Raw genomic sequence first — 17,884 nt, forward strand, 5'->3', positions numbered from 1 at the left:
TAGGAGACCTGAGTAGACTGGAGAGAGAGAGGAGAGGAGAACCCGGGATGTTAATAGGGTGAAAAAGGACATGGAGGTCAGGGTGTTGGAAGGGAACGGCCAGTATCCAAACAATCACATTGGGATGGAGAGGAATGGGTAGAGGTTTGGCTATCTTGTTGGGGGAGAATAATTTGAAGTCAGAGTATAATAATAGAGATTAGGATGTCAGGGTATTTGCTGAGATGAGTAATTTGGGGAGCCAAGATGGATATAGAAGCGTTGAGATAGGATGCTGGAAAGCACTGCAGAGGAAAGGAGGCTAATACAGCGTTTGGGAATTGGGACGGTGTTTGTGGGGAAACTCGGCAATGAGAATGGGATGAAGTATGGGAGGGAGGCAGAGGCTGACAAGCACAGGAGTGGAGGATTGCCTTTGGAGAGGAGTGGGAATCAGCATATTTGAAAGGGCCAGAGAAAGTTAGAGTATTTAAGTGGGTCAATGTGCATGGGATGAAGTAGAATTGTAGGGAAAGTGCGGAGATGTGATTCGAGGGCTACAGGATGGAGAGGGATGTGGAGGTCAAGAAATGGGGATCAATGTTTGCATATTGAGGTGGGCTGGGAAGAAAGAGGGAGGGTTTCGGGGGAGAATGGAAGTCTGTCTCATTTGGAGAAGATCAAAGAAGACGGAAAGTTAGAAGTGCGAGGAAAGGCTGAGTAGAGGGGGAGGTATGGTCTTTACTAAGCTGTGTATCAGGGCAAGGGGGTGACAAGATGGATGGTGTTTTCTGACCTGTCATTTGATTCTGATAATCACATCATTCCAATAACTTTCTCTTGCTGCTGCAGACCTCCTTCTGGGCCTTCGAAATATGTCTCCAGCTCTGGACTTGTTTTGCTTTCTCTTTGTCCTGCCCCTTCACACATTCTAGCCCTGCCTCTAAGTGTCTTATTTCTCTGGCTTGGTCTTTATGGGATTGCAAACTACATCTGGGGTCAAACAGCATCCCCATCCCTCCCTTAAAATTGTAATTGACAATTTACTATGTCCAGGTGCTAGTCTCTGAAATAATGCCAGCTGCTCTCAAGCACAGACTAGTTCACTATTACTGAGTTAGCTGTTTTATGAGATTGTAATACGTATCTGTTGTTCGAATGTCCAAGTCTTACAGGAGCTATGGCGACCCAGAGAGGGGACCTGAGAATGCATTGTGACTTTGGAGCCACGTTACAATTCATAAAAGAAAGGAGTTGACCTAGATTTCCCAAATCCATTGTAAGATATTTTTTTTTAAACTATAAATGAGTAAAAGTTTTTCTGATCAGAGTTTTTCTGATCGCGAGAGGTAGCAGAGGACTTCATGATAGTCTAGTGAGGCCCAGGAGGTCTTAGTCCTTAGGATGTTATGAGGAGAATTCAGGATGGTTCAGTTCAATATTTTAAGAATTTAGAGAGAAGACTAAGATGTGGGATACAAAATAATTGCATTGCATAGAAATATAAGATGTGCTTTTTTTTTTTTTAACTATTTATTTTTGAGAGAGCACAAGTGGGGGAGGGGCAGAGAGAGGGGGACAGAAGATCCAAAGCAGGCTTTGTGCTGATAGACTGACAGCAGCAAGCCTGATGTGGGGCTTGAACCCACTAACCCCAGGATCATGACCTGAGCTGAAGTCGGACACGCAACTGACTGAGCCACCCAGGTGCCCCTAAGATGTGCTTTTTTTTAGCCACGAAACTCAAAAATCTATAAAGCATATCTCTGTAGCATGTGGCACACACTATTATTCTAATTATGTAATTTTCTATCATGTTATAGGATAGAGAAAGATACATAGAAGTGACAACTGGGCCCTCCCTGTTCCTCCCCTCTTTTATTTTTTTAATCTCTTGCCCTTATGAAAAGTACATTTTAATTCAGGAATAAATACAATTTTTAACTAATTAGTTAATTAGTTTTTATAATTTTATTTTTAAAGCACATGCCTCTTAGCTGTCCTCAAGTTTGAACCTACTAATCTTATTTAAGAAGAGAAGCCATTTCAGCTTATTACAGAACCAATAGTATTCCTAAGAGACTGGTTTCCATGGCAGAGTAGTGTGATAGTAACACAAGTTTTTTGCCACACTTGTGAAATTAGGACCAAAAGCCTTGTCACTGGCATAACGAGCTGTTATGTGACTTGGAGGAGGCTTTTCTGAACCATATGGATAGTTTAACATGAAAAAATGAAAGAAAGGGGTGCCCAGGTGGCCCAGTGGGTTAAGCGTCTGACTTTAGCTCAGGTCATGATCTCATTCATGGTGTGAGAGTTCAAGCCTCACATCGGGCTGTCTGCTGTCAGCTGAGAGCCTGCTTCGGGTCCTCCGCCTCGCTCTCTCTCTGCCCCTCCCCTGCTCATGCTCTCTCTCTGTCTCAAAAATAAATAAACATTAAAAAAAGTGAAAGAGAAAGTAAAGGCACATAGAAGTTTGTAGTTTAAAGTGAGCCAGACTAATGATATAAGGAAGTTGCCATATTGTAATATATAATTGTGAAATAATCACTTAAAAATTTTTTTTTCATGTTTATTTATTTTTGAAAGAGAGAGGGAGGGGGCAGAGAGAGGGGGAGACCCAGAATCTGAAACAGGCTCCAGGCTCTGCACTGTTAGCACAGAGCCCTATGTGGGACTCGAACTCAGGAGATCGAACCGTGAGATCATGATCTGAGCCGAAGTCGGACGCTCAACAGACTGAGCCACCCAGGCACCCCAAAATAATCCCTTTTTAAAAACAAATGTAACAGTTTTTTTTTTTTTTCTCTCTCTTCAAACTAGTCACCTTAAGAAGCTAGATCATAAATAAGTTCAGTGATGCTGTTGTATTAAATTTTCTGTTTTTCCTCCAGGAATTGTTCTTACATTACATGTTATTCATTGATCAAGGTCCTTTAGTGGCATTTTTTCTGGTCTATTTTGTGTGAGGCACCATGCTAGGCTCTAGAGAGCAAATCAAACATGATCTGGACTCCAGAAAACTCACCAATATGATGCAGTAATGAAGACACGGGCTTTGGAATCAGATCAGGATTCAAGCCTTGGCTTAACCAATTAGTTCTGGGACTTTGAACAAATTACTTAACCTTTTAATCTTTATGGGGGGGGATAATAACAGCTATTTCGTGGAATTGTTGTATTTATTCTTTCTACTGTGATGATACATGTAAGAGCTTATCACAGTATTTGACACTTGGTAAAGTTAATGATCAAACTGGGAAAGGAAAAAGTTGTAGCTGAAGTAATGGGTCTGATTTTCTTGTGAGATGTATAAATTAATTCTGAAAGCAGGACCCAAAAAAGAATTCTAGAAATGTTTTTGCGTAAGATCAGCATTCCTAGAATGACTATGTAGTCATTGAAAGGTGTTACATCTGCCAATTGTTGGTTAATTGATTGACTATATTAATGGCAGCTCTCTTTTACCTATATTGTGTATGTTCCAACCATTTAACAAATAAATTTCTTCATAATCCCAGCCTATATAATAATACCCATATACTTGTGAAGGTTTTCACACATCAAACCATTATAATATCTTTCTAATACCAATTTATATAGCATTAACGTTTGAGCTGCCCCAAATCTTTGAATTGAAAACTACTTTTCTAAAAATTAATTTGTGTTTTGCCTTAATATTTTAAGAGGGGAGAGTAGGAGAGATTATGGATGTTGAATAAAAATAGGATCATTGTTAATGCACCCTTGCTCAGGACCTGTCCATTTTATAAGATTTTTTTTGCCTAAAAGTTTGTCAAACTTATAATTTTTGCAATGTTTTTAGAATGATTACACTTCTAAGAGCAATTGTGTATCATGACAATCTTTTTTGCATAAACCTAACCTTGCATAGTAGGAGTCGAGGTTGAGGACTAATATTGCTCAAGAAGATATCCTTTGCTGAGGTACTAAATATCATTTTGTCAGTTCCAAGTTCTTCATGAAGAATTCATTAGGTAAATATTACTTATCTGCTTTCTGCTAAGCTCTGTCCTAGGCCTGGAATAAATCAGTGAACAGTATCCCTACTTTCGTGGAACTTACATTCTACTAGGTTAATTATGTTATTTGTGTTACAAATTAGTTTGAGAGGAGAACTGATTCTCATGGTTACTACAGCTAGCATTGTGTTTGACCAGGTCATTTACTGTTCTGGGCCTTAATTTCCTTTTATGAAAAGTAAAGGGATTTGACTAAGGTCCCTTTCATCAATAAATGCTTCCTTTCCTTCTGGAAGATCTGAACTTCAACAAAATTGATTTTGGACAAGCAATAGAAGCCATGCGAGTTTGAAGTGATCAGATGTTTTTCAAATAGAATGAGACAAATGTGAATGAATATCTGAAGCATAATGTTTAACAAAGAAGGCAGATATGAAAGATATTCTATGATTTTATTTACATACAGCTCAAAAATAGTTTCTGGGGCACCTGGCTGGCTCAGTTGGTAGAGTGTGCAACTCTTGATCTTCGGGTTGTGAGTTCAAGCCCCAGGTTGGGTCTAGGGATTACTCAAAAATCAAAATCTTTTAAAAAAATAGTTTAAAAAACCTCTGGCATTGGAAATCAGGATAGTGATTCCCCAGGTGTGGGGGTGAATGATTAGAAGGGGGCATGAGGAGGCTTCTGGGGTTCTGGTAATATTCTGTTTCTTGATCTGGATACTGGTTGTATTCAGTGTATAAAAATTCATGGAGCTGTACACTTATGTTTTGTGCATTGTTCTATATGGGAGGAAAATGGAGGAATGGGGGAAATGATAAATTCAGTTTGGACATGTTGAGTTACTAAGGCAATGAGATATCAAGGAGACAGTTGGGAATAGGAGTCTGGACCTCAAGAGAGAGGTTGGAATAAATATAAAAACATCAGTATAGAGGTGACACTGGGAGCCATGGGTGTGCATTAGATTGTCTAAAGTGAGATTAGAGAGAGTAAAAGAGACTTGAGGAGCTCTGACATTTGAGGATTGACTAGAGTGTGAACCAGCAAAGGAAGCCAAGGAGTGGCCACAGATGCAGGAGGATACCAGGAGAATGTGGTGTCCCAGAAGCGAAAGAAGAAACGTTATCAGGAGGAGAGAGTACTCATCAGTATGAAATACTGCTGGTTGCCAGATATTTCTACCTTCTTGCATTCTAGGACCTTTGTGGGTATGAGGGTGTTGTGACTAGTTTGGCCCAATAGAGAACAGAAATGACAGGTAAAACTTCTGGGTGGAGCATGCGTCAATACAAGACCCTCTGAAAGTCTGCTTTTCCTTTGGCCAGGTGATCAGCAGTGTCTGAAGCAGTGTCCGCTTCCATCTGCCTGGAATAGTATGGATCCTGGCATCTATAGCCTCTGAGTTTCTAATGTTGTCACCTTAAAAACACTAGAAAGAGGGGCGTGCCTGGCTGGCTCAGTCATTAGAGCCTATGAGTCTTGAACTTGGGGTTGTGAGTTTGAGCCCCACTTAGGGCACAGAACTTACTTAAAAAATGCTAGAAATTAATAGTTTTGAGAACTCTAAAAAATTAACCTTATTAAATATACTGAAAACTCTTACAGGTTTTGATGGACACCTGGCTTTATTCTTGTCATGAAGAAAGGTTCTCAGCAAAAATTTTCCAGAGCAAAGATGCCCCCATCACCTCGTTCTCCTAGTTCACCATCCCTCACGTCCAATATGAGATCTAGGTCACTTTCACCTTTAAGTGGATCTGAGACTCTGCCTTTTCATTTTGGAGGACAGTGGCATGAGCAAGGTGAGATCACAGATGAAAACACTATGCTTCTGGACTACCAAGACCATAAAGGTAATGCTTTTTAATCTTAAGAATTTGAACACAGGGGCACCTGGGTGGCTCAATCGGTTAAGCGTCCAACTTTGGCTCAGGTCATGATCTCGCAGTTTGTGGGTGTGAGCCCCGTGTCGGGCTCTGTGCTGACAGCTCAGAGTCTGGAACCTGTTTTGGGTTCTGTGTGTGTGTCTCTCTCTCTGCCCCTCCCCTGCTCACGCTCTGTCTCTGTCTCAAAAAGAAATAATAAACACTTAAAAAAAAAAAATTTAAGAATTTGAACACATACTCTTGAGTAGAGATGGAAAATACTGAACGTACCTTTTTGGTCCAAGTGAAATACGTATCGTGGTACTAACATGACCTATTGTTTATGCCGACGGAAAGTGTCTAAGGACAGTGGAGGATGAAGTCTTCTGGGTGAGGGTGAAGCTGTCTGAAAGCTGAGGGCAAAGGAGAAGGGAGTTTCCAGAAAGAGGAAGCTTTATTTCCTGTGGTGGGAGAGTGCCTTAGTGCTCATCTGCCAAATTTACCATCATCTTTGGTTAGAGGAAAAGCGTATGTGTTCACTTCAGAGTGGAGTGCCTTAATTCAGTGCAGAAATGTTATCCACCCTTGCACTATTCCAGTCTGCTTATTGACAGAGTGCCTGTCTGTGAACGGACTGATTTTCCTGTAAGGGACATGTAAATATTCCACCAAGGTTTTGTTTTTATTTCTTTCTTAAAGACAGTCTGTTAGTGTGGGAATCTGTTTTCAGATTCTTTTTTTCAAAGAAACGATTTAATGTGACTAAATGTGAATGAAAACTATGTTAAGTCATGAAGTCATAGCTATCTATTTGATCGGTTTTTATTAATAAACCTTATCAGATCAGCAATTGAGTTTAGACTATGCCCTTGCTGCCAGTTGGTGCATTGGTGACTCTAATTTGATTAATATTTTAGAATATTAGTTTCTTTCCAAAGTAAAGGAAAATCATTTTATTTGGAACCAGAATAAACGTAATATTAACTTATTATAAACAGTCATAGGAAATCTTTGTCACACAGCCTGAATCGGGAACCCAGCATTAATTTTTTCTGACTCATAAAGAATTTTCTTTTTACAGCTGCTTTTGTAAAATGTAAGATGGCTTTAATAAACTTTGATAGCAATATGCAGGCTTAGGACAGGGTATGCAATCCATCACGTTAGTGCTTTATAAAATATGTGGTGTTATTCTCTATTTATAAGACCAACAAATTTGAGTTTCTCACCATTTAAGAAAAGATTTTTAAGAATTCCAGTGTTCCTCACAGACCAATGGAATAGAATAGAGACTCCAGAATTGGACCCACAAATGTATGGCCAACTAATCTTTGACAAACCAGGGAAGAATATCCAATGGAAAAAAGACAGTCTCTTTAACAAATGGTGCTGGGAGAACTGGACAGCAACATGCAGAAAGATGAAACTAGACCACTTTCTTACACCATTCACAAAAATAAACTCAAAATGGATGAAGGGCCTGAATGTGAGACAGGAAACCATCAAAACCCTAGAGAAAGCAGGAAAAGAACCTATCTGACCTCAGCCACAGCAATTTCTTACTCAACACATCTCCAAAGGCAAGGGAATTAAAAGCAAAAATGACCTATTGGGACCTCATCAAGATAAAAAGCTTCTGCACTGAAAAGGAAACAATCAACAAAACTAAAAGGCAACTGACCGAATGGGAAAAGTTATTTGCAAATGACATATGGGATAAAGGGCTAGAATCCAAAATCTATAAAGAACTCACCAAACTCCACACCCGAAAAACAAATAATCCAGTGAAGAAATGGGCAGAAAACATGAATAGACACTTCTCTAAAGAAGACATCCAGATGGCCAACAGGCACATGAAAAGATGCTCAACGTTGCTCCTCATCAGGGAAATACAAATCAAAACCACACTCAGATATCACCTCATGCCAGTCAGAGTGGCTAAAATGAACAAATCAGGAGACTATAGATGCTGGAGAGGATGTGGAGAAACGGGAACCCTCTTGCACTGTTGGTGGGAATGCATACTGGTACAGCTGCTCTGGAAAACAGTGTGGAGGTTCCTCAAAAAAATGAAAATAGATCTACCTTATGACCCAGCAATAGCACTGCTAGGAATTTACCCAAGGGATACAGGAGTGTTGATACATAGGAGCGCTTGTACCCCAGTGTTTATAGCAGCGCTTTCAACAGTGGCCAAATTATGGGAAGAGCCTAAATGTCCATCAACTGATGAATGGATAAAGAAATTGTGGTTTATATACAATGGAATACTACTTGGCAATGAGAAAGAATGAAATATGGCCTTTTGTAGCAACGTGGATGGAACTGGAGAGTGTGATGCTAAGTGAAATAAGTCAGGCAGAGAAAGACCGATACCGTATGTTTTCACTCCTATGTGGATCCTGAGAAACTTAACAGAAGACCATGGGGGAGGGGAAGGGGGAAAAAAAGTTATAGAGAGGGAAGGAGGCAAACCATAAGAGACTCTCAAATACTGAGAACAAACTGAGGGTTGATGGCAGGTAGGGGAGAGGGGAAAGTGGGTGATGGGCATTGAGGAGGGCACCTGTTGGGATGAGCACTGGGTGTTGTATGGAAACCAGTTTGACAATAAATTATGTATGTGTATATATATATATATATATATATATACACACACACATACACACACACACAATAAATTACGTAGACAATAATTATACATATGTACACATGTATGTATATATAAATATATATAGAAAGAATTCCAGTGTTTTTGAACTTTACGTTGGAATTTAAAAAACAAACCCAGGTTAGTGCCAGTTTATTTAAAAAAAAAAAAGCTAACATCAAAATATTGCTGGAAACTTCAGTGCTGCATAATTATTAAAAGTGTAAGTTTTAGGGGTGCCTGGGTGGCTCAGTTGGTTGAGCAGTTGACTTCGACTCAGGTCATGATCTCACGGTTCCTGAGTTTAAGCCCCTTGTTGGGCTCTGTGCTGACAGCTCAGAGCCTGGAGCCTGCTTTGGATTTTGTCTCTGTCTCTCTCTCTTCCCCTCCCCCACTCTCTCTTGTCTCTCAAAAAAATGAATAAACGTTAAATTTTTTTTTCAAGTGTATGTTTTAGATTCATCTGCCTGCATTCAAGCCTGGATTTGCACATCACTAGTTACAAGATCTTGAGCAAACTGTTATAATTTTTTAAAAATAAATAGATATAGTAATTTCTATTTCAAAAATTTGTCCTACAAATCAAATTTTCTAAGTGTAAAGCACTTAGCACAGTGTGATACATGGTTAATATTTAGTGACATTATTATAGATGCTATATAATTGTTATTATATAATGCTATATAGAGTAACATTTAAACATTGCAATTAGCACTAACCAGCTGTTTTAATATTTGCATGGCTTAAAACAATTTTTTTTTTGTTATATAACATCAAACTAATATGTTTTTCAGAAAATGTATGTCATCTACTGATGATGATCTGTTTCTCTAATTGCAGAAGCTGATTCACATGCAGGAGTCCGATATATTACAGAGGCCCTTGTTAAAAAACTTACTAAACAGGACAATTTGGCCTTGGTAAAATCTCTGAACCTTTCACTTGCTAAAGATGGTGGCAAGAAATTTAGGGTAAGTTATCAGCATTTCTAAATATGGACATTGTTTTTAATTTTCCTGTGTTTTAAAACTAAAAATTAAAAGATTATATTAGATTTACAGTAACATCTCTTGCTAATTTGTAGCAGATATTGTATTGTTTCCAGTGAAAGTTCTGTCAGAACTATGACATTTTCACATTCATAAGCTGTTACTATTCTATACATTATTGGATTCTCTCTAGAGAAGTGATTGGCAAACTACAGCTTGTAAGGCCAAATCGGGCCTGCTGCCTATTTTTGTAAATAAAATTTTATTGGAACACAGCCACACTCATTTATCATGAATATTGTCTGTGGCTGTTTTTTATAAGGCCCACAAAGCCAAAAATATTCATTACGTGGCTTTTTCCAAAAAAGCTTGTTGATCCCTGCTCTAGAGTGTTTACTGGTTTATTCATAAACTATCCAATATGAACACATTGTAAAAGATGACTTAAATTTTTGAACTGGAAAATATATAAACTTAGATGCCTACTACAATAGTCACAAAAATTAATTCCAGAAGGTTGAATATCTTAAGGAGACCAAAGCAAAACCAACCCACAGAAATACCGTAACAGTATTAGGAAAGAATATAGGAGAATATATTTTAGAAGAGTCGGGAAAGCCCTTTAAGCAAACACCAGCCTTAATGCCCCGTAGAAAAATATTGACAGACTTAGCTTGTGTAAAGATTAAAAAGTGTTTAATGAAAGGTACCTTTTAAAAAGTTAAAAGCAACAAACTGGCAGGGACTGTTTTCAACATCTGTAACAATACCCATATAATGTAAAGAGCTTCTACAATTTGGTAAGAGAGACAACTCAATGGAAAATGTGCAAAGGGTATGAACAAGGCATTCGCAAAAGTATTATAAATGACTAATACTGACATGAAAATGTATTCAACTTAACATCAAATAAATATGAAATAAAATAAGAGTTTGGTACCATTTTCCATCTTGTGTGTCTAATGGACAAGAATCAAAAGGATTATTTCATGTTCAGAAAGGTGTGGGAAGTGCATATTATCATATGGTCTTAGTGGGACATACAGATTGGTGCTGCATTTTATAAAGACTGGTAGCATTTATCCAAATGTCAAATGTACTTATTTGATCCAGAAATTGAGTTTATATTTACTGAATTTATACTTACTAACCCAGCAATTCTACTCCTCAATGTCTGTTGTACTCGATTTACATATACATTTATCCAAAAGTATATAGGCATGTTTATTAAGCATTATTTAAAATAGAAAATTTGGAAATAACCAAATGTCAATAGGGGATTGGTTTTAAATGAATTGTGATACAGTATACCATGAAATACTACCAAGTTTTTTAAAAAATTGAGTTAGAACTCTATGTATTAACATGAGAAAATGTCCAGTGTATTTAATAGGGAAAAAAAGCAAGTTCTAAAACATCTTGTATAGTAAGATCTAAAAATTCTGTTTTTATATATGTGTATGTATGGATGTAAATGAATTGAAAGGTACAGATGTATTTCAACAATGGCTACCTTTGATCAGTTTGATCTTTTACATGGGCCTGGGGACGTGATGAAGAGAGCTTCTTACGTTTCGTTTGAAATTTTCATTAGAATATATTTATGTATTACTTATGTAATTAAAAAGGAAACAGGAGAGGGCACCTGGGTGGCTCAGCTGGTGGCTCAATCCGACTCTTGATTTTGGCTCAGGTCATGATCTCATGGTCGTGGGATCAAGCCCCATGTAGGGCTCTGCACTGACAGTGCAGATTCTCTCTCCCACTCTCTGTCCCTATCCCCTTTCAAAATAAATAAATAAAATTTTTTAAAAAAGGAAAAAGGAGACATTCTAGAGTTTACAAGTTGCAAAAATGACACCAAAGTGGTAAATATTTACTGTATGCTTATTATATGCCAGGCATTATGTTAGGCTATAGGAACACCATACACAGGTAAATAAGCTCGGTTTCTGATCTCTGGGAACATAGAGCTTCCTAGAAGAATGCCTAGCATTAAGAGGAGAAATAGTGAAGGGGAATCAGAGAAAGCACACAGAGGAGAGGCTGAAGGGGCTATGAGAACAGAAGATCTAAGAGTATGATGGAGAGAGGCCAGTGGAGGGAGAATATCAAGCACAAACGGATGATAAAAAATGTCATGGAATCATTAAATAGGACTAAAGCTTAGAAGACGTCATTTGGATCTGGTGGTTAAAAAGTCCTTCTGTTTCTCAAACCAACCAAGTTCATTCTTTTAGGGCCTTTGTATTTTTTCTTTTTTACTCTGCCTGTTCACACAGCTGGCTTTTTGTTATTTAGGTCTCAGCTGAGTGTACATCCTCTGTGTGCCACCCAGTTGCAATTAACTCCCTTCTCAGTGACTCCTCATTCTTTCAGTCACCGAGTATTTATTCAGTGCCCATTATGTGCCAGGCATTTATGCTATCACAGTGAACACAGCAGACAGATCTGCCCTCTGGATTCCTTGCATGCTGTCATGTCACATTATCTTTCTTTTCTTGTGAATATGCTTCAACGTCTGAAAATGTTGTTTATTTCTTTACTGGCTTTCTCCGTGAATGAAAACAAGGACTTTGGTTTCCTTATTCAGCACTGTATTTCCAGTACCTAGAACAGTTCCTGGCACATAATCCATGTTTGAGAAATATGTGTAGAATGGATGAATGAATGGCAGTCTTAGAACTATTTGATTACCTAGTAAAGGCAGAAGATATAGTACCTTACCAATAGAGTAAGAGTAAACGGAAAGCAGAATGAACAAATGTACACAACTCTTGTGAGGACGTGGTCACAAATAAAGGAGATAAAATGATAGCTTGATAGGAAAACAGGTTCAGCGTGAGGTGATTTGCTTTATACAGAGGAGACTGAGCCTGCCAAAAAAAGGCTCCTGCAGCAGGGGGGATGGTCTAGTTCATTGGTATCCATTGCCTGGTGCTGTATCTGGTATGTAGTAACTGCATAATAGCTGTCTTTTGAATAGTGACTTTTCAAAAAAGTTTATTTATTTTGAGAGAGATAGGGAGCCGGGGGTAGGGGGAGGGCAGAGAGAGAGAGAGAGAGGGACAGAGAGAATCCCAAGCAGGCTCCAAGCTGTCCATGCAGAGCCTGATGGGGGGCTCGACCCCATGAACCTTGAGATCACGACCTGAGCCAAAATCAAGAGTTGGACGCTCAACTGACCAAGCCACCCTGGTGCCTCTGAATAGTGACTTTTTAAATTTGATCCAGGAGAGATAGAGATTGAAGATGCAAGAGCATGGGGTGGGGGGAGGGGGGTAGATGAGATGATGCAAGAGTGTACGTACCTCAAAGAGTGTACTTTGAGGAAAGAAGGAGAAGAGGGAGAGGGACAGAAAAGTTGAGGTGGAATTCTTGGTGGACAGTCTTGAGTGTCTCAGTACATAGGAAGTGTTGTCTGTCGAAGGGCAAGGAAAGTTTGGGGAGAGCTGCTATTCCTGGTCAAAGGAATCCCGTACCAAGGGATTGTCCAGGAGAGCAGTAAGGGTTTATTATTTTCTGGTGACTGATCAAAACAGCCCCTGATGCACATACATACACGGTGTACTTTATGTCAAAGAATCTGTTGTCTAAAGTATTCATTTGTTTCCAATTAGTATATCGAAAATTTGGAAAAATGTGTTAAACTTGAAGTACTGAATCTCAGCTATAATGTAATAGGGAAGATTGAGAAGATGGACAAGCTGGTAAAATTACGTGAACTCAACTTATCATATAACAAAATCTGGTAAGTAAATACTTCCTTAGGTAGCATTGCAGGGTTGTCTTTGTTAGAGAGATTAATGCCACTCACATTACTGAATTGAAAGAGTCCTTTGAAATAGACACCTGGATCCTCATTCATTGCTAGCCTAGTGCTTCACATATAACTGCTTTTGTGTTTTGGCATTACTAAAGTGCAGAATAATATCTTTCTAGCGTTATCCAAGGAGATACATGAGTACCAAGTTTTATCTTAATTCTGTTTTTGACAGGAAGTTTTCACAGGTAGAGTCTTTGATCCACTGCCTTATTACATTAAGAAAGTTGACAGGAAGCAGTGTTTTAACCCTATCATTTTGATCCTAAAGATATTCCAATGTGTTTTGATCCTATGTGTTTATCCTGAAGTTTTTTGTTTATTGCTCTAAGAAATACACTCTCAGTCATGTTTCCATTTCATAGTATATATTACTGTGAGAAAGAAACATAATAAAACTGGCAGTGGCAAAAAAATACACATAGAAAACCTGTTATAAACTAAAGGATGCAATTGTCAAATCTTGAAAATCTTTATATACTTCGCCCTGCCTTAGACTTGGTAGATACAGTGGCCAACAAAATAAAACAACTAACAGTGGCAGAGGCTCTAATACAGCAAAAATGGAATGGGGGAAAAACCTGATTAATGAGTTAAATCCTTAACATAAGGTTTATATAAAAAATAATTGATCGTAATGAAAGCAATTCCAATAAAGTGAAAATGAAGATATAAAAGCTTGGAAATATTTGCCCATATAGAAAACTTACCAAGAAATTAATTTGACAATTCAGTTGGGAAAATGTTTCATCAGTGAAAATTCCTCAGTGTGGGTGATGCTTTATTGATTTAAATATTCTGACTGAAATATTTATGTTCATAAATATAGTGTTGTTTTAGGGAGGCCACAAGTTCAAAATGGCAGCCATATCTTGCTGGCATAGCGTGTGTGTGCTCTTGAGATTTTCACCTCTCCTCTAGCTTCCCACTAGTACTTCTCACAGTGATTAGAATGCCACGGACAGACTCTTTTCTGTATTGTGGGATCCTAAAGTTTGATAGTAAGATACATAGGATTCCTGAACCCAGTAATGAAGAGTTGGCAGCTTAGCTGTTCTGATCAATTTCTTTTCAGCCACTTTTTGTTTGTTTCTCATTTATAAAAAGGGTTAACAAATTTTAATTACAAAAATTAACCCCACATAAAACGAAGGCAATTTATTCTAAACATACAAGGGAAGGACTGTATCATTATATTTACTAAATTTGATTTTATTTTTTCCAGCAAAATTGAAGGCATAGAAAATATGCATAATTTGCAAAAGCTAAACCTTGCAGGAAATGAAATTGAACATATCCCAATATGGTTAGGGAAGAAGTTAAAATCTTTGCGAATCCTCAATCTGAAAGGCAACAAGATCTCATCGGTAAGTTATTCAGAGTAGCAAGGATGTTTTTCAAATTTTTAGACTTGTGGAAAAAAAAGTTAAAATCTAAGTTTTTAAAAAAAAAAAAAATGAGATTTCTTCTTTCAAAGTTCTTGGTCCTGTGACCAGATATCGAATTCAGGCATAATCAAGGACTCTCTAGGGTAAATACATATAGGCCTTTCTGGTTGTGCAAAGTTCCATGGTAACTGAGAGTTGGCCTCTTAGGATTTCTGCATCTACCATTTCATTTGAGCCTCAGAAAACTTTTTTTAAGGAGGCAGTAAAGGGATTATTTTTATAATACTATCAGAGAGTATAGTCTTTTTTCCATTTTCGGGTTGAGTCTGTTACCCAAAGCACACAACGTGGGCCAAAATCCAGGTCACTGAATGTCAGGAACAGAGTTCTTTGTTTTTTTCAGACTTACAAATTAAGCTTGATTATAATGTCAGGTGTTGTAGAAGGTTAATCACTAGCTCTTTATATTAGAACAACTTTGTTATCATGGCTCACACAATCTGATAATCCTGTATATTTTTCTTTGGAGTATAATTTATTATTTTCTTCTGACGTTTACACAGGTGTTCAATATGTATTTAAGTAAAAACATTGATTTATTTAAATTTATATTAAAATGAGGAACAACCATGCCTAATTTAAAGAACATCAGTCATAGAATAGACAATAAAAGCTGTGCCTTCTGGGACACCTGGGTGGCTCAGTCAGTTAAGCTTCCGACTTCGGCTCAGGTCGTGATCTCATGGCTTGTGAGTTCGAGCCCCGCGTGGGGCTCTGTGCTGAGAGCTCAGAGCCTGGAGCCTCTTCAGATTCTGTCTTTCTTTCTCTCTCTCTCTGCTGCTCCCCTGCTTACATACTTTCTCTCTTTGTCTCTCAAAAATAAATAAACATTAAAAAAAAAAAAAAAAAAAGCTGTGCCTTCTAATATGGGTCTAGACCTGCCTTCTGTGACCTTGGAAAATCCCTTTATCTGCCTAAAATTCATTGTTTAAATTGGAAAAAAACCAAATTCTACCCTGCCTTCTTTCCTTACTGGCGTGTTATGGGGCTCAGATAAAATGATAGATGTGAAAATGCTTTAAAAACTTTAAAACACTAAATAACTCTTAGGGTTGTATTCCTTAAACCTTCACCAATAGAAGCCAATAATGATAATCAACATTTGTTTAATTGCGGTGCAATTCGCATTGTCTTTGCTTTTTTATTTCACCTTTTATAAAGTTGTGGTAAGATGACTCTGTGCCATTTCACTGCAACAGCCCAACAGCCTCAGAAGAGCCCAAGCCCTGTACTATGTTGCACAGCATCACTTTGGAGCTCTTGTGGCTCATGCAGTGATGGAAAGTGGGAGCCATGAATCTAAAATTTGCTAAAAATACTTCTCAAAGTAGTTGATTTTCAGATAGGATTTGGTGTCAGCTGATGTTAACAGGAAAATCATTCAATAAGTATTTATCATCATTTCTAATTTTGCATGACTTTCTCATCCCAGTTTATATTTGACATTGACATCAGTAAGAGTGATACACATTCACTTGTGAGAGAAGATTTATTTGTACTAGCTATTAAAAATAGTGTTTCTCGGAGCGCCTGGGTGGCTCAGTCAGTTAAGCATATGACTGGCTCAGGTCATAATCTCATGGCTTGTGGGTTCCAGCCCTACATCAGGCTCAGTGATGACAGTTCAGAGCCTGGAGCCTGCTTCAGATTCTGTCTCCCTCTTTCTCTGCTCCTTCCCTGCTCATGCTCACGCTCTCTCTCTCTCAAAAAATTAACAAACGTTAACAAAATTTTTTTTTTAAATAGTGTTTCTCAACCTTTTAAAATCCCTCTTTGGATAAACATAAAAATCATACTTCAAAAATGTGAGTAGCCCTCCATATTCTTATTTATTTTAACTACCAATTTTAACCGTTATCTGAAGATTTGCCAAAATCTTTTTTTATAGCCATTTATATTTTTGATGTGTTCAATCAGTACAGTGAAAAGATAATAGGTTTTAAGTTACATAGACTGGAATTCAGGTCCTGTTTTGTTCATTTGTAAGCTCTGAGCTTTGGGCAAGTTATTTAACTTCTTTGAACCTCAGTTTCTTCATCTCCAAAATTAAGGTGGTGTTTATATCATAGGTTATTGTGAGGAATCATAAATGAAATGGTATATGGAAAATGCCTAATACTCCTCTGATATACTCTAGATACTCCCTTTCTGTTCCTCCCCTCACACCAGTTTTGGATAATGGGTTCTATGCATAGGACCATGGGTTCCTTGCCATGCTGATAGCAATTTTCTTGATTTCTTACTTCCTTGGGTATGTTTTTATTTTAAAGTTAACTTACACTAATACTAATGTTATATATCATTTCAGCTCCAAGATGTAAGCAAGTTGAAACCACTTCAAGATTTGACTTCTCTGATCCTACTTGAAAATCCAGTTGTGGCCCTTCCTCATTACATCCAGTTTACCATTTTTCACCTTCGCTCATTAGAAAGTCTGGAAGGTCAGCCAGTAACTACTCAGGACAGACAGGAAGCTTTTGAGAGATTCAGTTTAGGTAAGGTGACATTTTTAAAAAACTAAATTTGGGTGGGGGAGGAATTTATTTGCAGGAGTTATCCAGAAAAATATATTGACATATGAACTTTATAATGCTATTACAATTTGCGTGGAAAATGCATCATAAATCAATTGACATCAACATTATTATACAACAATTGTACATTAACATTATTAAGACTTGGCAAATATTCATTGAGCACGTACTGTGAGCCAGGCACTGTGTCCGGCACCAAGGATACAATGGTGAACAAGATATTGGTACTGGCCTTCAGGCAGCTTGTGTTGTAGTGGAAAAGAGACAAAAAGCAAGCAAACTCAGGTAAAATAACAGAGGAGGACACGCTTTTGGGTAAAGTGATGTAAAGGTATGGCTCTCTGAGGAAGTGACCTGTAAGCAGAAGGCAGAGGCAGGAGAGGATTAGCCATGTAAACAAAGGCATTCAAGGAGAGGGACAGCTTGCTTTCACTCTCAGGCTGGAAAGACCCTGGTAAATTAAGGAACTGAAAGATCAGTACGACTGCAGAGTTGCTCAAGCAAAAGTTGGGAGAGATGGGGGGAGGCATGAGATGACGCAGGGCCTTGGGGTTTGGATTTTATTTCAGGGGCAATGGGAAGCAATTGAGAATTTTTAGGCAGCAGTGGG

At 38.1% G+C, this 17,884-nt stretch overlaps 1 protein-coding gene across 5 annotated transcripts in view; it reads left to right on the forward strand.

The window, feature by feature from the left end:
• The window catches only part of CNTRL (centriolin), an 83,545-nt gene that overhangs the window by 1,426 nt on the left and 64,235 nt on the right, over positions 1-17,884 (forward strand). For 3 of the 5 annotated variants that reach the window (XM_078436539.2, XM_078436543.2, XM_078436542.2), the window contains exons 2-6: positions 5,571-5,818; positions 9,321-9,451; positions 13,090-13,220; positions 14,518-14,659; positions 17,049-17,235. In XM_078436539.2, coding sequence (XP_078292665.2) covers positions 5,602-5,818; positions 9,321-9,451; positions 13,090-13,220; positions 14,518-14,659; positions 17,049-17,235 — 808 coding nt within the window. In that variant the 5' untranslated portion in view covers positions 5,571-5,601. Of the gene's footprint in view, positions 1-1,146; positions 1,259-5,570; positions 5,819-9,320; positions 9,452-13,089; positions 13,221-14,517; positions 14,660-17,048; positions 17,236-17,884 lie in introns of all 5 variants that reach the window. The other 2 variants (XM_078436540.2, XM_078436541.2) reach the window with 2 other exon arrangements.

The sequence above is a fragment of the Panthera onca genome, chromosome D4, assembly GCF_046562875.1.
Source record: "Panthera onca isolate mPanOnc1 chromosome D4, mPanOnc1 haplotype 2, whole genome shotgun sequence".
NCBI lineage: Eukaryota > Metazoa > Chordata > Mammalia > Carnivora > Felidae > Panthera > Panthera onca.